This window comes from Dipteris shenzhenensis, chromosome 7 (assembly GCF_047967505.1).
Source record: "Dipteris shenzhenensis isolate YYH24624 ecotype China chromosome 7, Dip_SZ_1.0, whole genome shotgun sequence".
NCBI lineage: Eukaryota > Viridiplantae > Streptophyta > Polypodiopsida > Gleicheniales > Dipteridaceae > Dipteris > Dipteris shenzhenensis.
In genome coordinates this window covers 15,662,797-15,685,981 of record NC_141602.1, presented here as the reverse complement: position 1 = coordinate 15,685,981, position 23,185 = coordinate 15,662,797, and the positions used below count along the sequence as shown (strand labels likewise).

Below are 23,185 nucleotides of genomic sequence, written 5' to 3'. Positions count from 1 at the left end.
CGACTGCAAAACCTTTCCTGGACTCTGGAAGGACTACCGAAATACTTACAAGAGGAAGAGGATGACGGTTTCAGTATCCATCCACCTCTAGTTTCAGTGTCCTCCGATCTCTCGCTGGATCGGTAGACTGGGAGCACTACTACCTCACTGGAGTACAACACGGTCATCTCTCGTGTGTTCTGAAGCTGTTTTCCTTCGCGTGCGCAATGATGCGTCCTCACACAGAGCTGACAAGTAAGAGTTTCGCGACCGGATCCGCCTCTGTTACCGAATGTTTCAGCCTGCGTGTTTCTAGATCAGCTTCCGCAAGACACCCGGCCGCCCACAATGGGTTCTACCCCAGGTGGAGATCAAGGTCTTGCGATGAGACGAACGGCCACCTAGCTGTTCCAGTCGAAGAAGTCGAAGCCGCAAGTCAGAAACCAAATAGCACTGCCCTCGACAGAACTTCCAGCTCATTGCGGGATCTTATGTGGCTGTTAACAAGAGGAAGAAAATCTGTCCGAATCCCCGCCACGGATCATAAGGTCAAGGACTTGAGTTCTGAAGGGCTTGCGGTGGAAGATGAGAAAGCTCTAGCCTTGCCCAAATGGAAGGCTTTTCTTGCGAAACTCAGATCCTCAGTAAAGAAGATGCACAAGTCTAGCTCCTCCGTTCGGGTCGCAAAGGCTTCTTCGACTGTGAATCAAAGCCATCAATCACTTTATTCATCTCGGAGTAGAAAGCAGGAAATCGATTTGAGAGTCCCAGTCCAAGGAGATAAGCAGAGGCCTTATGTGTATCCGGAACCAATCTTAAGGCCAGTGTCTCGTCAGGTTTCCACTCCGCCAATTTGGGAGAGACGAAACGTGGAGCCGCCATCAACTCTTGATTTGAGAGGGCTGAGGATAACAGGCATGAAGCATCTACCAAGAGCTCGACCGCCACCGATAATGATCACATAGTTTTCATTTTGTGTTTTGTTGCCGAGAGAAACAGGCATGAAATCAAGCTGGCTCAACCCTTCGCATGCCTGTTCTTCGCGATCCGTTGTTCAGTGCCATGCACACTTATCATGATGTATCGAGACGTATGATTCATCATTTGCCATCGGCTTTTCTGCATGATGCACGGAACTGTCAAGCGATTTCTCTTCGCTTGACTTGCAATACATAAAAACCTCAGTAACAGTTCAGTCGTATAAAGCTTGATCTGGTTATGGCGCAGATCTCTGTTGAACTCCTGCTATGCACAGCTGTGCACCTACGCGTTGCAGAACTACACGAAATCGTGTCTACTAACATGGAAAATGTTCCAAAGAATTTGCTACAGTTTCGATGATTCAGATGTTAATTGCCAGCGCTTGTTTCTATGCATAAATATAGTTTGAATCGAAAGTAATAACTGCAATTAATTGGAGACCAAAGAAGGCCTATGCTTGCAACCGTATGTCGTATGAAATGTCGTGTTTGCAAAGCAGTGAGATTTTCATGTATGTCTTGCGATAGTAAAACCATCAATATTGGTAAAAGCATCTAAAATGATTGGTGGAAATATTGGGTCCATATTTATGACGAGTACTAGAGTGTGTATACTTTAAACAAAATTATGTGGCAAAATGGGTCTCTTATATAAACGAGCACCATGACCCTAGGGGTGTTTTATCATCCTATGTGGATCTTAAATAGGGGTTTTCTTGAAGTTCATGCACGCAGGTGACGTCCCCCTTTAATGAAGAGTGAATCCCCTGGGGGCACACCCATCAGATAAGTACTTGGTTGGATAACACACCTAAGGGCGTGTCTTTTTACAGATGTGCATATCACTACGGGAAAAACGGTGGATAATGCATGATCGACCATGCAAAGCATATCCGATGGTCACAATACTTTGCATGCACCTCAACCTAGTTGAAATGGATTTGTATGCAAAGTGGAGCCCCCATTTGAGAAGTACTTGTTTGAATAACACACCTAGGACCGTGTTTTTTTATGGTTGTGCATGACACTAAGGCAAAAATGGTGTTTTATGCGTGATCGACAATGCAAAGCATATCCGATGGGTAAAATACTTTGCAAACACCTTAAACTAGGTGGAATTGACTTACATGCAAAGTGGCATGCCCATCCCATAAGTACTTGATCGGATAACATACCTAGCAGTGTGTTTTTTTATGGATGTGCATGACACCAAGGCAAAAATGGTATTTAATGCTAGATCGACCATGCAAAGGATATTCAATGGGCACAATACTTTTCCTACGCCTCAACCTAGGTGGTATTGAAATGTTCTCAAAGAGGCACACCCATCCGATAAGTACTGGGTCAGATAACACACCTAAGGGCATGTTTTTTTGCGGATGTGCATATCAGTAGGGGAAAAACGGTGTATAATGCGTGATCGACCATGCAAAGCATATCCAATGGTCACAATACTTTGCACGCACCTCAACCTAGTTGAAAGATACTTGCGTGCAAAGTGAAGACCCCATCTGATAAGTACTTGTTTGAATAACACACCTAGGACCGTGCTTTTTTATGGTTGTGCATTACATTAAGGCAAAAATGGCATTTTATGCTTGATTGACAATGCAAAGCATATTCGATGGGCACAACACCTTGCACACACCTTCAACTAGGAGTAATTGACTTACATGCAAAGTGGCGTGCCCATCCCATAAGTACTTGATCAGATAACATACCTAGTAGCATGTTTTTTTATAGATGTGCATGGCACTAGAGCAAAAATAGTATTTAATGCTCGATTGACCATGCAAAGGATATTCGATGGGCACAAGACTTCTCCTAAGCCTCAACCTAGGTGGTATTGAAATTTTCTCAAAGAGGCACACCCATCTAATAAGTACTTGGTCAGATAACATACCTAAGGGCGTGTTTTTTTACTGATGTGCATATCACTATGGGAAAAACGGTGGATAATGTGTGATTGACCATGCAAAGCATATCCGATGGTCACAATACTTTGCACGCACCTTAACCTAGTTGAAAAAAACTTGTGTGCAAAGTGGAGTTCCCATCCCATAAGTACTTGATCGAATCACATACCTAGCAGCAGGTTTTTTAACGGATGTGCATGACACTAAGGCAAAAACGGTGTTTTATGCTTGATCGACATTGCAAAGCGTATCCGATGGGCACAATACTTTTAACACACCTTCAACTAGGAGGAATTGACTTACATGCAAAGTGGCGCACCCATCCCTTAAGTACTTGATCGGATAACATACCTAGCAGTGTGTTTTTTTACGAATGTGCATGACACTAGAGCAAAAATGGTATTTAATGCTCGATCGACAATGCAAAGGATATCCAATGGGCACAATACTTTTCCTATGCCTCAACCTAGGTGGTATTGACATGTTCTCAAGGAGGCATACCCCCGTTAGATGAGGGCTATCAATGAGATTGTTGATGGTAGAAAGGTGATTGTGTAGGAGCCCCTTATTCTTGCTAGGGCCTGGGGGCTAGTTGGCCCCCAGTTGGGGGGTCCCAGGGGGGCAAGCGGCCCCCCTAGTGAAGGTTCGAGGGCGGGAGCCCTTGAGGTGATGGTATAGGGAATATTCCTTGAATATTCCATGGACAACTAGTCGGTTCCACTGACTAGGTTGATTGGTCGGCTCCACTGATTAGGTCGATTGGTCGACTCCATCGACTACGTTGATCCGACTACCGCCCTCATAGCTATAAAGAGCCGACCTCCCCAGTCCATTATATCAGTTCAGTTCAGATTAGATCAGATCTTCTAGCTAGTAGCTCTTCACCTAGTATCTATCTAGATCACCATCTAAGCTCCACTATGGGAGCACACAGGTGGACGGAGCCATCATATGTACTACATTAGTATTGAAGGAAAAGTTTTTTCCTCTCTAGTTTGCTATGTACTCTGTATTCTTTGTTCAGTTTTTGTTCTGCTACACCATGTAATTTAATAATTTCTACCTCCCTCATGGGTGTCTTATGCATCTTCTTCTCATTAAAGACCACATCATGGCTTTGTATGATTTTCCTTGCTTCTGGATCCCAGAGACAATAGCCCCTCTCTCCACTTTCACCATAACCCACAAAGATGCATTGCCTAGACTTAGGATCTAGCTTCTTTTGAAGCTCTTTTGGCACATGTGCATATGCCTCAACCCAAATATACACAAATGAGAGTAATATGGCTTCTTGCCACTCCATGCATCTTTAGTAATACCACCATCCAAACTCCTGCGAGGTGATATATTAATCACATGCACTGCAGTCTTCATTATCTCAGCCCAAAAACCACAAGAAAGACTTGAATTGGAAAGCATACATTGCAACCTTTCCTAAATGGTGTGGTTCATATGTTCTGCAACTAGATTTTGCTCTAGAGTACAAGGGGATGTGAGCTCCCTCTTAATCCCATGTGTATCACAAAAATGCTAAAAGTCATGAGAGACATACTCTCCACCATTATCAGTCCGTAGGCATTTAAGCATTCTACCTGACTAATTTTCAGCCAAAGCCAACCATTTTTTAAATACCTGGAATACATCGTTCTTTTGAACTATAGCATAAGCCCACACTTTCCTAGTTGCATCATCAATGAATGTCACAGAGTATTCAGCCCCGCCTAATGATCGTGTAGGCATGGGACCACATATGTCAATGCAACAAATCAAGCCTTTCAAGCTCTTTCTTTCCCCTTCTTTTATGGGCTGAGTTAGTCTGCTTCCCATAGAGACAGTGCTCACAAAATTTAAAATCAGAGAAACTCAAATGTGGTACATAACCCAAATGGCATGAGTTGTTGAGATATCGAGCTCCACTCGTGATATGCCAGGGTGACCGTTGTGCATTTATGTCACCGACTTGTTAGCTGCACATGTGGTTGTTACATCACCCACAAATAATAGCTGGATGATAGCTATCCTTATGTACTCTAGTTCATGGATCAGTTAGTATGCCACCTTAGTTAGCTGAGTTTGGTTTGAGACCCACATATAGAGTTCTCCTATTTCTTTGTACAAGACTCGGGGGGGTCACTATGTATAAACCCTCTATATCACGTGCGTTCAAGGCCTATATTTAAAGTCCCTTATCTGTAAAAAATTTCATTAATAAAATGTACCCCTTTTCTATACAAATCTGTAAATTTTTTCCAAAACTATTTTAAATAGTCCCTTACGTATATTTATTTCTGTAAATTTTAGAAATAAAAAAAATCCTTCTGTTGAACTCACGTGATAGGGTTACATATGATGAGTGACCCCCCCGAGGTACAAGAGTTCTTTTGGCTTTCACAACTAAGAAGAGGAAAACTGTTTTCAGCCTCCACCTTTGTGTGTATTCCCCCATTGTGTATGTGAGAAAGTCGCAAGTGAGACTCCTTCCCTCTCTCCCACTATCTTTACATGGTATCAGAGCCTGGTTCATGGTAAGGAGCTCAAGAATGCAAACCAAGTTCCTGGTGTCCTGGTAAGAGGACTCGTGTTGCTTTCCTTTTTTGAGTTTGGGAGCAAATCTCTGCAGGTAGCACAGCCGGAAGTGCAAGAGTGCACTGTCTCAGATTGAGACACCCTTCGCGTGTGGCGAGAGGGTAGTATATGTTGCCAGAGAGGGAAAAACCCTTGGTGGCTTTATTTTTCTGATTCGAGGCCATTTTGGGCCCCGTTTTGAAGGTGGAAGTTCTTCGCAGGCACTCAGAAAAAGGCCCGATTTTTGCTGTGCGACCACTGCTCTGCAGGTCAGTGAAAAGTTGTCGTAGAAATTGCATCGTATGCCTATGCATAGAGATAGTGGGAGTTACAGAATCATCCTTATTGCCTGTTGATGCAAAATCGTCATTAGGAAGTGACTGTGTGGTCAAATACCACTTTCGTTAGTTTTGCGGATTTGCCCGTGTGAGGCAGAAGCTGTGTTTTTTGCAGTGACAGAATTTTTTGCAGTGTTCTGTAATGGCATCTGATTCTCTTTCACAGATTGTCACTGAAAAGCTTGACAAGAACAACTTCCAAGCATGGAAGTTTAAAATGACGAATTTCCTTATGGGAAAAGGCTATTGGGAGTTCATTATAGGAACTGAAGAAGAACCAGTTCTTCCTAATGTTCCCAATCAACAAGAAATGCAGGCATTTAAAGGATGGCATGAGAGAGCCAGAAAAGTTATGTACTGGCTATCTATCAATATTTCGGATTCTATGATTGTGCATATTCAGGATGCAAGTACGCCAAAGGAGGCATGGGATACTTTGGCAAAAATGTACAGCACAAATACGTAGCAAGCCAGGAAAATGCAGCTCAAACAAGAGTTGCACAATGTGCAGAGAGAAAATTTGAGCATAAATGACTAGCACATGAAGGTGAAGAAAATTGCACATGCACTTCCTTCCACCATTGGGTCACCAGTGGAAGATGATGATCTAGTTTCTATGACCTTGAATGGTCTAGGAAAGGATTATGCATAGTTCTGGACATCCATTGCCGTCCATGAAAAATTTCCTGATTTTGAAGAGTTGTTTGCTCTTCTAATTTCTGAAGAGCAGAGAAATGGGGGTGCATCTTCTTCAAGAGGAACTTCAAAAGAAACTGTCTTCTACTCAAATGCTGGAAGAGGTAGAGGCAGAGGTAGAGGAGGCCGATCCGGAGGCCGTGGTAGAAATCAAAATATGCAGCATCACGAAAAGGAAAAGAGAAGGTAGATCAGCCCATATTTGATGTGAATGCAGGTCACTCTTATGTGGATGGTGAATCCATTGGCTTAGAATAAAGCATTGATGATGAGTTGGGTATTCCTTCTGTTGTTACACCTGGAGTAAGGAAGACCAGGGATGTTTTGAGAGCACCTGGTAGTGAGCCTATTTTGCGCAGGTCTACCAGAGTCAAGTATCCTGTGGATAGGCTGAAATATGATGGATTTATAGCCATTCACTATGCATATATGGTCAAAGTGATACAGGAACCAGAACCCACTTTTTTTTAGCAAGCCATGGGAAAAGAAAAATGGGAGAAAGCCATGGATGAAGAAATGGATGCCTTGGAAGCAAATGCTACATGGGAATCGGTGCCTTTGCCTAAAGACAAGAATGCAATTGGCTGTAAGTGGGTTTATAAGGTGAAGCACAATGCAGATGGTTCTGTGAATAGATACAAGGCAAGATTAGTTGTCAAGGGGTATGCACAGACATATGGCATTGATTATGAAGAAGCATTCAGTCCAGTTGCAACGATGGCAACTGTAAGAGCAGTCATTGCTATGGCTGCATCAAAGGGATGGTCTTTACATCAGACGGATGTAAAGAATGCCTTCTTGCATGGTGATTTGCAAGAAGAGGTCTTTATGGAGCAGCCACCAGGTTATGTTCATGTTGTTCATCCTGAGTTTGTTTGCAGGTTGAAGAAAGCCTTCTATGGCTTGAAGCAAGCACCTAGAGCATGGTCTGACAAGATAGGACAATATCTTGTCACTATTGGCTTTTAGATTTTTAAGGAAAATTTCTCACTTTATGTGAGAAAAACACAGAAAGGTATTATGCTGCTTGTCATTTATGTTGATGATTTGATCATCACAGGTGATAGTGATGAAGATATCCTTCATGTGAAAATGCTATTGAAGCAAAAGTTTGAGATGAAGGATTTGGGAGAGCTGTGTTATTTCTTGGGCATTGAGGTGATTAGATCACCAAGTGGGATACAGCTCTTGCAGAGGCAGTATGGATTGGACATGCTGTCCAAATATGGGATGATTGGGTGTAAGCCTATTTTAGTTCCTTTGGAGCAGAATGTGAAGTTGAGCGCAGATGCAGGTGAGCTTCTAGAAGACCCTACTATGTGCAGACGCATAGTAGGAAGTTTGATTTATATGACTATTACCAGAGCTATGCTATTGGATTGGTAAGTCAGTTTATGCAGGCTCTAAGGAAACCGCATTGGGATGCGGCTAGACGCATACTTAGGTATGTGAAGTCCACATTGCAGTATGGATTATTTTATGAGGTTGGGGTTCAGATACAGTTACATGGATACACTGATGCTGATTGGGCTGGTAGTATTTCTGATAGACGATCTACCAGTGGATATGTGTTCTCTTTTAGGAGTGTTGCAATCACTTGGAGTAGCAAGAAACAGCCTACAGTTGCCTCATCGAGCACAGAGGCTGAGTACAGGGGTGCAACAATGGCTGCATGTGAGGTAGCTTGGTTGCATAAGCTACTCTATGATATGCATCAGTCTACAGATGGGCCAGTTGTCATTTATTATGACAACATGAGCAGTATACACTTGGAAAATAACCCAGTCTATCATGCTAGAACAAAGCACATTGAGGTGCATTATCACTATGTGTGGGAGAAGGTTTCACTAGGTCTTATTGATCTAGTTTATGTTAGCACGGGGGATCAAGTAGCTGACATATTCATGAAGGCATTGGGTGTAGAGAAGCTGCGCAAGTTCAGAGACCTGCTTGGTGTGCAAGAATTGGGATTGAGCTCGAGGGGGAGTGTTGAGATATCAAGCTCCACTCATGATATGCCAAGGTGACCGTTGTGCATTTATGTCACCAACTTGTTAGCTACAGATGCAGTTGGTACACCACCCACGAATAATAGCTGGATGACAGGTATCCTTATGTACTCTAGTTCGTGGCTCAGTTAGTATGCCACCTTAGTTAGCTGAGTTTGGTTTGAGACCCACATATAGGGTTCTCCTTTTTCTTTGTACAAGAGTTCTTTTGGCTTTCTTAACTAAGAAGAGGAAAACTATTTTCAGCCTCCACCTTTATGTGTATTCTCCCATTGTGTATGTGAGAAAGCTGCAAGTGAGACTCCTTCCCTCTCTCCCACTATCTTTACATGAGTTTCATTCCATTCTGGCTCATGTGCCCTAACCTATAATGCCACAAAGAAGTACTTGGCTACTCGATTATTGCAACAACATGATCAGAAACCCATGATATATGTAAGGGATACAAAGTCCCACACTTGGCACCCCTGGCCAAAACCATAGAGCCCTTCTGATTTCCAACTCTGAAAGCCAAAAGTGATCTGAAAACCGGCATCATCTAGCTGACCTACTAAAATAAGACTCTTGGTCAACTTAGGCACATGTCTCACATTTTTCAAAACAAATGCAGACCCATTTGCAAAAGAAAACTTTGTCACCTACTCCCATTATGTCACATGCATAGTTATTTCCAAGATGCACACAACATGTCTTTCCATTGTCATAAGTGGAGAACCATTCCCTATGGGGAGTAACATGGAATGAACCACCAAAATCCAAAATCCAATCCTAGGAATATGCATCATTTGAAGTGGTGAGCAAGTCTGCAGGTAGACTAGACATGAAAAGAATGTCATTGTCACTATCATCAGTGACTGCATTAATCTCCTCGATCTTCATTTTTCCTTTGTCCTCCCTTGGACTCTCTTCCTTCTTATTTGCACCCCAATTTGCATTGCTTTTCTTATCCTTTTGCTATCTTTTCAGCTTGTAGCAATCCTTTTTCATATGGCCCTTCTTGCCACAGTGGTAACACTCAATGTTATGTGCCCTGGATTTTCTACGAGACTTCCCTCTTTCTTGGGACTTCCCCTTGAACTGTGATCTGCCACTTTGCACATTTAAGGCTGCATCTTGCTTGTTCCCATCCATATACTTTCGTTTAATCTCCTCGGCCAACAAGCTACCCACAACATCATCAAACTTCAGTACTTCACCAGGTGCAGAGTTACTGTGACAACTGTACGGAAGGTATCTCATGAGGATGGCAATGGACATAAGAGAAATATTACCTTAGTCTCCGCATCAAAGTTCATCTTCTAAGCCTCAAGCTGTGGCTGAAAATAATATTTAATCTATTCAAGTGAGAAGCAATGGATACCCCTTTCTTCATCTGTAGCTCAAACAACCTCTTCATGAGGTAAACTTTATTAGAGGTAGTTTCCTCCTCATAAGTGGCACACAATTTCTTCCACAAATATTTCATAGTCTGCTCTTTTACTATTGTGAAATAAACTGACTCTGCAAGATGAAGTGTAATAGTAGACTTTGCTAATGCATCCAACTCATTCCAATCATCCTCAGACATATCTGTAGGCTTAGCTTCAGTCCCTGCCAAGGGTTTAATTTGCTTCTTTTGAATAAGCACATCCCTTATTTGTTCTTTCCACAAAGACAAGTTTGTCCCATCAAACTTTTTAATGCTAAAAAACTCCTTTTCAGACATGGAAGAGGATGCCATGATGCAAATGAAACAAAATTCCAAATGCTAGTACCTGCAAAGGAGAAATCACACCAGTGCACCCAATATGTCTACTTTAATGAAGGATAGTGTCACCAAAACTCAAGGCTCAAAGCATCAAAAATGCATCTGACTCATGTGCATATACTATGCATCCATATGAGCAAATCTGGCCCAAAAGAAAATGTCAACGCACAATGACAAAACAATGGCAAATATAATGCCAATAAGAGCCAAATGCCTCCAGCATAAACATCGTCCATGGGCATAAGCATCAATAATGTCACATCCAAAAGATCATAGCACAACCTGTGCATCAACTGCAATATGTCAAAGCTATCCCTCAGCATAAAATAGCATTTGTGTGCTAAATGTCTATCAATAAAGCATCCCAATTCCAGTGATGCAATGGAAGTACTACTCAGTGGATGGAGGTCATTTATGGAGTGAGCCATATGCTTTATTACAGAGAATAACTCCATTGGAGGAAACTAGATTTGTTCTTGCAAAGAACAAAGAATTTGACGTAGATGAAATAAAAGATTTGGATGCCTTTATTAAACATCTTCAAAGTATGACACAAAAATATCCTGAGTAGGCAATAAAGAATTCAGAGATAATCAATTCAATTGAGGAACTTGTCAAATATTTACAAAAACAAGAAAATTTAATGAGCATTTAATACTATGAATCTTTTTTGCCAAAAGAAGCTGTGTTACGAGATCCACATTGGATACAAATACAACAATAGATGACGAAGACGCTGAGTAGTGCCTCTTACCTCAGGAATATTGTGGTAGGAAGGGGGATAAACCCTTACTAGAGTTTGTATCATGTGATGAGATTGAAGAGGGTATGTTTGTTGCAGTTTGGGCATCTATTGCAATTGGGGCATCTGATGCAGAGTCATAGTTGGATGAACAAGGTGGCCCAATTTGGGTGGAAAAGGTTGCTCATATAGAAAGGGGTGAGAAGGGAATGCCTATAACATTCATAGCTTTATGGTATGAACCAAAGCCTTTGAAAAGTCTCTCCAAAAAATATACAATGAAACAATTCTATGACGGTTGCTTGCAAAAGAAACATGAATGGATTCCAAATAAAGAGGGCTGGACAAATGTGAAAGTGAATAGCATTATTCTTTGCTAGAAATCAAGGACTAGAAGTTACAAAAAGAAGCATGGCTATGATGTTGAAAAATGTATCACAATTCCTAATCCTAGCCTTGCACATATTAAACATCATTTGGCTAGGCTTAACCCATCGAGTGAAAATGCAATACCAAATGGAGGTGCACAACATTTTAAGATTTATTAGACCATATTTGTGTGGGGTGATTCATTGTTTTTGTAAATTTACCCATGATGTATCGAGTAGAGGTCACCACTTACAACCTTGGGGAAATTTTAGGTTTATTGTGTGGAACTTATACATCCAGTGTTCCCAATGTGAAGATTGTGGGAGAGAGGGAAGGAGTCTCACTTGAGGCTTTCTCACATGCACAATGGGGGAATACACACAAAGGTGGAGGCTGAAAACAGTTTTCCTCTTCTTAGTTGTGTAAGCCAAAAGAACTCTAGTACAAAGAAATAGAAGAACCCTATATGTGGGTCTCAAAACCAAACTCAACTAACTAAGGTGGCATACTAACTGAGCCACAAACTATAGTAGATAAGGATAGCTGTCATCCAGCTATTATTCGTGGGCAGTGTACCAACCGCATCTCCAGCTAACAAGTCGGTGACATAAGTACACAACGGTCACCCTGGCATATCTCGAGTGGAGCTCGATATCTCAACACTCCCCCTCGAGCTCAATCCCAAATCCTGCACACCAAGCAGGTCTCTGAACTTGCGCAGCTTCTCTGCGCCCAATGCTTTCATGAATATGTCAGCTACCTGATCCTCTGTGCTGACATAAACTAGATCAATAAGACCTAGTAAAACCTTCTTCCGCACATAGTGATAATGCACCTCAATGTGCTTTGTTCTGGCATGAAAGACTGGGTTCTTTGCCAAGTGTATACTGCTCATGTTGTCACAATAAATGACAACCGGCCCATCTGTAGACTGATGCATATCATAGAGTAGCTTATGCAACCAAGCTACCTCACATGCAGCCATTGCTGCACCCCTGTACTCAGCCTCTGTGCTCGACAAAAGGCAACTGTAGGCTGTTTCTTGCTGCTCCAAGTGACTGCAGCACTCCCAAAAGAGAACACATATCCACTGGTATATCATCTATCAGAAATGCTACCAGCCCAATCAGCATCAGTGTATCCATGCAACTGTATCTGAACCCCAGCCTCATAAAATAGTCCATACTGCAATGTGGACTTCACATACCTGAGTATGCGTCTAGCCGCATCTAAATGCGGTTTCCTTGGAGCCTGCATAAACTGACTTACCAACCCAATAGCATAGATCAAATCTGGCCTGGTAATAGTCATGTAAATCAAACTTCCTACTATGCGTCTGTACATAGTAGGGTCTTCCAGAAGCTCACCTGCATCTATGCTCAGCTTCACATTCTGCTCCAAAGGAACTGAAATAGGCTTACAGCCTGTCATCCCATATTTGGACAGCATGTCCAATCCATACTGCCTCTGCAAGAGCTATATCCCACTTGGTGATCTAATCACCTCAATGCCCAAGAAATAACGCAGCTCTCCCAAATCCTTCATCTCAAACTTCTGCCTCAATAGCATTTTCACATGAAGGATATCTTCATCACTATCACCTATGATGAGATCAAATCATGAACATAAATGACCAGCAGCATAATCCCTTTCTCTATTTTTCTCACATAGAGTGAGAAATCTGCCTTGGAAATTTGAAAGCCAATAGTGACAAGATACTGTCCTATCTTGTCAGACCATGCTCTAGGTGCTTGCTTCAAGCCATACAAGGCTTTCTTCAACCTGCAAACAAACTCAGGATGAGTAGCATGAACATAACCTGCTGGCTGCTCCATAAAGACCTCTTCTTGCAAATCACCATGCAAGAAGGCATTCTTTACATCCATCTGCTGATGTAAAGACCATCCCTTTGATGCAGCCATAGCAATGGCTGCTCTTACGGTTGCCATCCTTGCAACCGGGCTAAAAGTTTCTTCATAATCAATGCCATATGTCTGTGCATACCCCTTGACAACTAATCTTGCCTTGTATCTATTCACAGAACCATCTGCATTGTGCTTGATCTTATAAACCCACTTACAACCAATTGCATTCTTGCCTTTAGGCAAAGGCACCAATTCCCATGTAGCATTAGCATCCAAGGCATCCATTTCTTCATCCATGGCTTTCTCCCATTTTTCATTTCCCATGGCTTGCTCAAAAGAAGTGGGTTCTGGTTCCTGTATCACTTTGACCATATAGGCATAGTGAATGGCTGTAAATCCATCATATTTCAGCCTATCCACAGGATACCTAACCCTGGTAGACCTGCGCAAAATAGGCTCATTTCCAGGTGCTCTCAAAACATCCCTGGTCTTCCTTACTCCAGGTGTAACAACAGAAGGAATACCCAACTCATCATCAATGCTCTGTTCTGAGCCACTGGATTCACCATCCACATAAGAGTGACCTGCATTCACATCAAACATGGGCTGATCTACCTTCTCTTTTCCTTTTCGTGATACCTGCGTACCACTATCTGCATTGCTTTGAGGAGATTCTCCTGATCTCAATCTACCTGTCCATGGTGAAGTATGTGAACCACTGCTAGAGGACACTGCAGGTCCACTGATATTTTGTGATTGCTGCTGTGAATTCTGTGCAGCAATACCATTTTGTGCATCTACATCAATCATCACATTTACTGGTTTATACCAGCTGCTCATCTCATCAAAAACAACATCTCTGCTCACTGTGAACTTACGTGTAGAAGGGTTATAGCATCTATACCCTTATACCCTTTCTACTGCAGAGAATAACCAATAAAGACGCACTTCTTAGCTTTTGGATCCAACTTGGACCTCAACTCATCTGGCACATGGACATAGGCAATGCAACCAAAAATCTTCAAATGAGAAATATCTGGTTTCCTACCAGTATACATCTCCTCTGGCGTCATGCCATGTATTGCTGCAGTGGGAGTCCTGTTCATTATATAGACTGCTGTAGCAACTGCTTCAGCCCAATAATAATCTGGTAGATCTTTTTCATTTAGCATAGCCCGAGATACCTCTCCAATATGCCTGTTTTTTCTTTCTGCAATTCCATTTTGCTGTGGGGTATGACTGCATGAATATTGTTGCTTTATACCATGCTCCTGCAAGAACCTTGCAAACTCATTTGAGAGGTACTCTCCCCCTCCATCTGACCTTAGGCATTTTATTTGCAGGCCTGTTTCTTTTTCAACCATAGCTTTGAAAGCTTTGAAGTGCCCAAACACTTCACTTTTCTTTTTCATAAAATACACCCACAGTTTTCTGCTGAAGTCATCAATAAATGTGACAAAATAGTGACAGCCTCCAATAGATGCAGCTTTTGTAGTCCACACATTAGAGTGGATTAATTCCAATGGATTTTTACTCTCTTGAACATGCCTAGGAAAAGGTTTCCTTGCCTGTTTCCCAAATTGACAGGCTTCACAAACCTTGTGCATTTCTGCAACCTTGAATTTAGGCAATCCTGCAACAATATTTTGGGCTTGCATTGATTTTAGTCACTGTATATTAACATGACCAATGCGTTTGTTCCAGATATCAATATCTGCAACTACACCGGTCCCATGTGCAAACATTGCTGCACACTCAATTCAGGCATGTCTGCATCCAACGTAAACATCCTGCTTTTGCTATCAAGCGACCGTTATTTTTCATATCCTCAATAAAGCATCCATGAGGATTAAATCTAACCTGCAAGCCCTGCTCAACCATTTGACCAACAGAAACCAGGTTCTTGGTGATGTTCGGGACATGAAATACATCAGACAAGTATTTCTTTTTCCCATCCTGCATAGACAAAGGAATTTTGCCAATCTGCACAATAGGATGTGCAGTATCATCACCAGTCTCCACAAATCCTGGTTTTTCCATTTTTCTTGCATCCTGCATCCATTCAGTGTGACCTGTCATGTGGTTTGACGCACCCAAGTCAACATACCACACATCATTGCTTTCTTCTGCACTTGTTACAGAATTTGTCATATGTTGCACCATAAACAAATGCTCATTTCTGTCATCGCCCTGTCTACTAGAGGATGCATAATTGCCTTGCTGCAATTTTCCACTCATAATGTCATTCTGCTTTTTGTAGCAGTCTTTAGCCATATGACCCATTTTGCCACAATAGTAGCATTCAACATTGCTGTTTGCATTTTGGCTTCTCTGCCAACCACCACAGCCTCTTTGGCTCCCCTTGCCTTTAGAGTTACCACGTCCTCCTGCATAGGACTGGTTTTCTTGTGTTTGCTGCATATTCTGATTTCTACCATGGCCTGCAGATCGGCCTCCTCTACCTCTGCCTCTACCTCTGCCAGCATTTGAGTAGAAGACAGTTTCTTTTGAAGTTCCTGCTGAAGAAGATGCACCCCCATTTCTCTGCTCTTCAGAAATTAGAAGAGCAATCAACTCCTCAAAATCAGGAAAGTTTTCACGGACGGCAATGGATGTCCGGAACTGTGCATAATCCTTTCCTAGACCATTCAAGGTCACAGAAACCAAATCGTCATCATCCACTGGCGACCCAATGGAAGCAAGTGCATCTGCAATTTTCTTCACTTTCATGTGGTAGTCATTTATGCTCAAACTTTCTCTCTGCACATTGTGCAACTCCTGTTTGAGTTGCATTTTCCTGGCTTGCGTATTTGTGCTATACATTTTTGCCAAAGTATCCCATGCCTCCTTTGGCGTATTTGCATCCTGAATATGCACAATCATGGAGTCCGAAATACTGATAGACAGCCAGTACATAACTTTCCTGGCTCTCTCATGCCATCCTTTGAATGCCTGCATTTCCTATTGACTGGGAACATTAGGAAGAACAGGTTCTTCTTCATTTCCTGTAATGAATTCCCAATAGCCTTTTCCCATCAAGAAATTTGTCATTCTAAACTTCCATGCCTGGAAGTTGTTCTTGTCAAGCTTTTCAGTGACAATCTGTGAAAGAGAATCAGATGCCATTACAGAACCCTGCAAAATATTCTCTCACTGCAAAAAACACAGCTTTTGCCTCACACGGGAGATCTGCAAAATCGACGAGAGTGGTATTTCACCACACAGTCACTTCCTAGTGATGATTTTGCATCAACAGGCAATAGGCGTGAATCTGCAACTCCCAATATCTCTGCACACAGGCATACGATGCAATTTCTGCGGCACCTTTCCACCGACTAGCCGCGCAGTGGTCGCACAGCAAAAAATAGGGCCTTTTTCTGAGTGCCTGCGAAGAACTTCCGCCTTCAAAACGGGCCCCGAAACGGCCTCAAATCAGAAAAATAAAGTCACTGAGGGCAAAGCCAAATCCCGCAACATATACTACGCTCTCGCCACACCGCGAAGGGCGTCTCAATCTGAAACAGTGCACTCCTGCACTTCTGGCTGTGCTACCTACAGAGATTTGCTCCCAAACTCGAAATAGGAAAGCAACACTGGTCCTCTTACCAGGACACCACGAACTTGGCTTGCCTTCTTGAGCTCCTTACCACGAACAAGGCTCTGATACCATGTGAAGATTGTGGGAGAGAGGGAAGGAGTCTCACTTGAGGCTTTCTCACATGCACAATGGGGGAATACACATAAAGGTGGAGGCTGAAAACAGTTTTCCTCTTCTTAGTTGTGTAAGCCAAAAGAACTCTAGTACAAAGAAATAGAAGAACCCTATATGTGGGTCTCAAAACCAAACTCAACTAACTAAGGTGGCATACTAACTGAGCCACAAACTATAGTAGATAAGGATAGCTGTCATCCAGCGTGGGCGGTGTACCAACCGCATCTCCAGCTAACAAGTCGGTGACATAAGTACACAATGGTCACCCTGGCATATCTCGAGTGGGAGCTCGATATCTCAAGACCCAAATACCCAATTTATGAGTCTACTAATTGATATTGAGTGGAGGTAACCAGTTTAGGAAAAAAGTCCAAATGAAGTGAGAAAGTCCTAAATTTTTGAATAGTGTGTTAAAATCAACATTTGAATGCAAAATGAGAGATTTCTTAAAGAGGTGACTATCAACACTCAAAATCACTTCCATTTTCAGCACGATTCCTCATTCTTGGGTTTGTTGTGAGTTTTGATACCATAAACTCCTTAACAATCTTCCAAACTATCTTCCTACCAACTCACAACACTAAAAAAGATAAAAAGCAAGCTTCAAATTATCCAAAATGCTTTCTAAAAAGAAAACGACAGCTGCTTCTTTTCTCTTCCTAGACTCACACTTCTCCTCTCATTCCTTTCATAAAACTCCACTAACAAAGCTTCAAGTCAAGCTTGAAACAATGAGCAATGGGTAGATGATGAGAGAAAGAAAGTGCAATGCAAAAGCATGTACATTGAACTCCCCGACAATGATGCCGAAGATGTGTTGTATGGCAAAGACACACGTGCCGTGGGGATCTTTAAGGAATGCCGATGAAGCATCACCATCCAAGCTACTCCTTGTGAGAGCAATGCAAAGCATGAGCCATCTACAAGTGTCACTCAAGCGGCTCCCAGATTGTTGCAATGTGTTTCCACGAGACAAAGAGGGAAAGGGGAGATGGGAGCAAAGAGGCAGAAGGGGAGAAGAACAGGGGAATGAGGGGGATGGAGTGGCAAAGACAAAGGCACTGCAAAGGAAACAAGAGAGCACCCAAAAACACTCTTGGGAGAGAAGAGGGAGCTTGTATTCCAAACTTGTGCATCCAACAATGAAGACCAAAGTCAACCACTTGGCCTTTTATACATGTCACCTTTTGAAGGGAGGTCCAACCCTATTCCCTTTATACCACTCTCTTTCCTCATTCTTTTACAACCATCTTGGGCCTTTTTGGCTCCAAGGCACAATCCTAGCCTTATGAACTTGCCATCATCCATCAAATTACATTGCTAACTGCTAGTGCCATATGCTTAACCAATCGCCTAACATGCACCCCTTCCTGATCTTGATCTAATCCCTCAGGGGATACACTCCTAACAAATCTTAGGTAGTATCACATGCATTAAAGGAGTCTTTAAAAAACCCCTCAACTAAAATTTTATACCCAATAAAACCACCCCTCTTTACTTATAACCTAACAGATTTTTTTCTAAATTTGAATTAAAAAACAGTTTCCATTATTGTAATCCTGTTAATTTTTTTCCAAAAGTGGGATTAAAATACGCCTCCTTTTGAATGCATGTGATACACTACATTTTTGGGAGGTGAACCCCCCGAATCCAGCCCTCTAGATCGTGCAAATGTCATGGTTGTTGGTGTGTTGTCAATGAAGGTCATGTAAATTAGTCTTTCTTGTGCACTAGGCCGAATCTTCTTTTACAACATTGCAGTAGATGGATGTAGTGAATCCTTGTTATGGAATTATTGCTAGAACTATGGATGAGTGCTTCTTTTGAAACTAGCACCTCAAATTTTAAGTGAGCTGAGTTGAGTACCTATGACCATTCAAACAAGGGACAAGAAAAAGAAAAAGAAAAATATAAGGGGTAAGTTAGTACGGTTGCTATAAGATCCTAGTAGTGTTAGTGTTAGCAAGGTAAGTATAGTGTATTCTCATGCTCCTCCTTAAGTCCCATATTTTATTTGAGTGGAACTTTTATTGCATTCTCATCAAACTATGTCTTTGTCTTGCCATGCTAGTAAGTCCCAAGTTTTACATGACATTTTTCGTAGCTTCTCTGCTTTGAAGTTCTTTCAAAATCCATCTTATGGAGTAAATTTTAATTGAGGGCTTTGTCTAAGTCATCAAATTGAGAGGAGTATGATAATACACCATACAAACCCCTAAAATGAGGCTTCTAAGCTAGAACTAATAAGAAAAAGAAGAAGTCAAAATAAAGAGAAGAGGACGATTTGGAGTTAGATAGTTAATGGTGTTGTTATTAAGGGAATGTGGAAAAAAGCTTTGAGGGTCACAAGAAACTCATCTGTACCCATGTTGGTGTCATCATCTTCACCCTACAGTTGAATGCATTGTCTAGAGCTGCTTGCAGAGAACCACTTGTTGTTCCATGTCCGAACTCAAATTCAAGACCCTACTAGCTTAGGCATAATTCAGTGCCTTGCTCTATTTTGTCTACTGATGGGATTTGTTGTTGATGTTGATTGGTGTACTAACTTTTCGTAGTGTTTGTAGCTTATCTTCTTGACCAAGGATCCCTTGGACTAATTTAGATGTTATTTGCTAAGTTTACTGAGTTGAGGACCTGAAGAGGACTACCACCTATTTTCACCTACTCCTATTTTCACCTAGGACCCTTGAAGCAAGTAGAGAGGTGGGATTCCCACATGTTTTATCTTTATTGATTCTTCAAGGACACACGGCTCCTCCTGGTCAAGCACCATGGGGACCAACTCCTCCCAGGTCAACGTAGCTACTCCATTTTTAGGATCAGGTTCTTTTGGATCTACTATTGGCATGTTCCTTGTTGTCAGGTTGCACCATTCAACATTGCGGTCTTCCACATGTGCCACTTCTATGATACTCACCCCATGATAGAATGATATACATTCTATGCATCAAATGTGAGTAGGATCACAATGTCTCAGAGATCTTTTGCTTTTGTTGAGCCCAAGTTTCAGTTGGGAAATTTGTCGGTGATGAAGATAATTTGTTGTTCACATTGCAAGGTTCTTGTGGGAATTTTGCTGTGATAGGCATTACTAGTAAGGGCGATTCTTGTGTAGCTTCCTTGATGATAGATGTCAAATTTCTCAAAAAAGAAGGTTCTTGTGTGGCTCTAAAAGCAGATCCTATTTGTGTCGTGGCAAGCTCTTTTGTTACTGGCAATTTCCTTGAAGATGATGCAATAAATTGACATGCCATTTGATAGACTTGTGGTTGAGAAGGTTCTTGTGTTATTATCTCCCTTTTTAAGACAGGTTCTTGTGTAAGTACTCGAGAGGAGGTAGATGAAGTCCTTTGCATATGACACTCCTGCATTGGTTCTTTTCCCTTGTCATTGCGAGCACACTCTTGTGACTCTACCTTTTTCAAGGTAGGTTCTTGTGGTTTTGCTCTCCAATCTTTGCCTTGATTTTTCATAATAGGCAGAAGTTATAGTTTGCCTTTCATTTGTTGAAGATGAAGACTTTAGAGGCTTGTGAATCCATTCCTTATTTTTCTCTTTATTGAGCCCATTGTCGTTGCTTCTGGAAGATGATGGAGGTGATCCAAATATAACTGTTTTCAAGGTAATATCCTTGGGCCTCTAGTAATCTTGTGGAAACCCAATAGGTATTGTACCTTCCTTTTTGAATGGCATCATTTGGTTCCTCCATGTCAGGGTTTTTTGTTTACATACTGGGGTGGCTCTTGATGTCGAAGTTTTGTTGAAACCCAAATGTATGATTCACCTTCAAAGTAGCCTTGGGCCTCTAGTAGATCCTTTCGGACCCACACTTGCTTGGTTGTTCTTCTTCTTCATTTTCTTTACTGATGAGGCTCTTGAGGATGTTGAGAGATGGAAGTGGATATTGATGCTTGAATGTTGGGCCACTTGGTAGGACTTAGCACATCTTGTTGGGTTGACTCATCACCAAATAACCCTTTGTAGGTGTCTTGCATCCAACTTTTGCCAAGAATGGTAGCTTCCATCAAGGTGCCTGCAAGAACTACAAAAGACTTGCAAGGCACAACGAAACATTCAACATTAAAAGAACCAATAACCTTAACAACAAGTGATGGCAGGAGCAAGATTTGACCCAATCCAATCTAACAAGTGTGGACAAATGTCTTGAAAGTGGGTTGGCTACCTAATCTAGAAGACTTGCAGCTTTAGAACAAAATCGCTAAAACCAAGAACATAGAAATAAGATAAGTACTTTGATATTAATTGTTTAGTGAATAATCTAACCCAAAATAGAATTAGTAGATAAAAATATATTAAGTCAAATATTATCTTGTTGCTAAGATCCCGTGTCAGGATAATGTCATGGGATTGCCAATACGTCTTCTTGAAAAATTTCCCTAGGGCGGCCTTCCTTCCTTTCTTTTTCCCCTTTTGAAATACCTTGGGTAAGCCTTTGTCTATGGATTGAATTTCATAATCACATATTTGAAGGCGTACCTAGCCAAGATGTTTTAATGTTTCCCAAGAGATGAGGTTATTGCTTGCTTGCGAATCTGCCATGGCCTGTATTTGGCATTTTGCACTTGCTAATATCAGCTCTACCCAAAGTTGAGATGGAGTCATATATATCTCCTTAGGATCAATAACATTATCAATTTCAAGTTTAACTTGATTAGGTAGTACCACTTTTATAGTGTAAAAAGGTGTAATGGAGTTAAGTTGTTCATCATTCATCAAGGTGCATTGTCTGAGTGCTCTTAGGATTTGGTAGATCTATTCCAACTAGTGTATGCATCCAATTTAGTGAGTCTTCTAGTTTTGATAAGTGAGCACACCAAGGTTTATCAAGACTTTTCTCATTCTCCTATTTCTCATATTTTTAAACCATCTTTACCAACACAGACTTATTGGTGGTATTCGATTCAACTGTAAATAGATGTCTAGACATAGTGTCAACCTTCCATGTTTGGAGATCAGCCCTCACATGACTTGTTGATATCTCCTTAGATAAATGTTGTTGGAGTTCCAATCATGGTCCAATCCTGCCATACACAAGAAAGGTCTCCCTAGTATAGCCTCATACACAGGGTTGTTTTAGTAATCCATTACAATAAGGCACATCTGATATGTGAGACCAAAGGTTTTTATTTTAATGTATTTGAGTACTCCTATGGGATGAGTTGTGCCTCCATCAATTTACCTACCAAGGAAGTACTCTCTCGATCGAGACTTCCCTACTATTCCCAAGATTGTTTCGTGATAATGCTTACACCTACTCCTCCGTCTAAGACTATTATAGCTTGTTGATCATGGAAGGAGATGGGCAGCACTGTGTTCGTGTCATCACACTCAAATTATGGGTCCATCTTGTTGACGGGAACACTTGTAAGGTCTTGACCTTGATTAGGAGAATCAATATTCTCATGTTTAGTGGACTGGGGTGTCACGATTTGCCAATTCATCCAATCTGAGAGCTCTCCATAGAGTAGGATTACCCTATAATAGTGTTGCGATGGTCATCTTGATCATAGTGGATAGGAATGATGAGACTAATCCTGCAAGTCTCGAGGACTAGTGATAGGTTCCTTGCCTATTGATTTCAACTCTCCTAATCCATATAAGGACATGTCATCCCTCTTTACTTGTTGCAAGGTGGGTTCTTCTTCAAACGTCCATTGCAGTAGGGTGGCTCCCTGTATTGAGGTCATGATACACCTTCTTCATCTATCCTTTCAGGTATTTACAAGGCTTTTGAGGCTCGAGTGTTTATCTCATGTCTTGGATGAATTGTATCAGCACTCTTGCTTGCCTTGAGCCTCTTATCACATTCCTCTTGGCATATGTATACCAAATTCTGCACCTCGGTGAGACATTGTCCATGGGTTGGGATATTCACGATGACCCTTAGGTGTTGTGGCTTCGCCATGGGAGGAGCCCCTTATTGTTCCCTCATTTGCACCATGCAAGTGTTTGTTGCTACTATTGTTTGAGAAAGTACCACAAGAGGAAGAGGATTTTGCTAGCTCGAGGCCATGTCTTCATCCGACCCATATTAGATGATGACCTTCTTATGTCCCTTCCAAATCTTCGTTGCACCCTTGGGGGTTACTCGTGCTGATTCAGTTGCCTCCCTAGTCTGTGATGTGCTATCTTTATCCCTTTTAGCTTGTTTGTGAAGCTCTTTATTAGGGGCTTTAGCTTGCAACCTCATGATTACATTCAAGGATACTACTGACACTTGTACTCTTTCAACACTTAAAAATT

At 41.7% G+C, this 23,185-nt stretch overlaps 1 protein-coding gene across 1 annotated transcript; it reads left to right on the top strand.

The window, feature by feature from the left end:
- Positions 1-144: 144 nt before the first annotated feature.
- Positions 145-964, top strand: LOC147899999 (uncharacterized). The gene has a single exon (XM_087377592.1). It carries the CDS (start codon positions 207-209, stop codon positions 942-944), a length of 738 nt encoding a protein of 245 aa, XP_087233718.1. The 5' UTR covers positions 145-206; the 3' UTR covers positions 945-964.
- Positions 965-23,185: the final 22,221 nt, after the last annotated feature.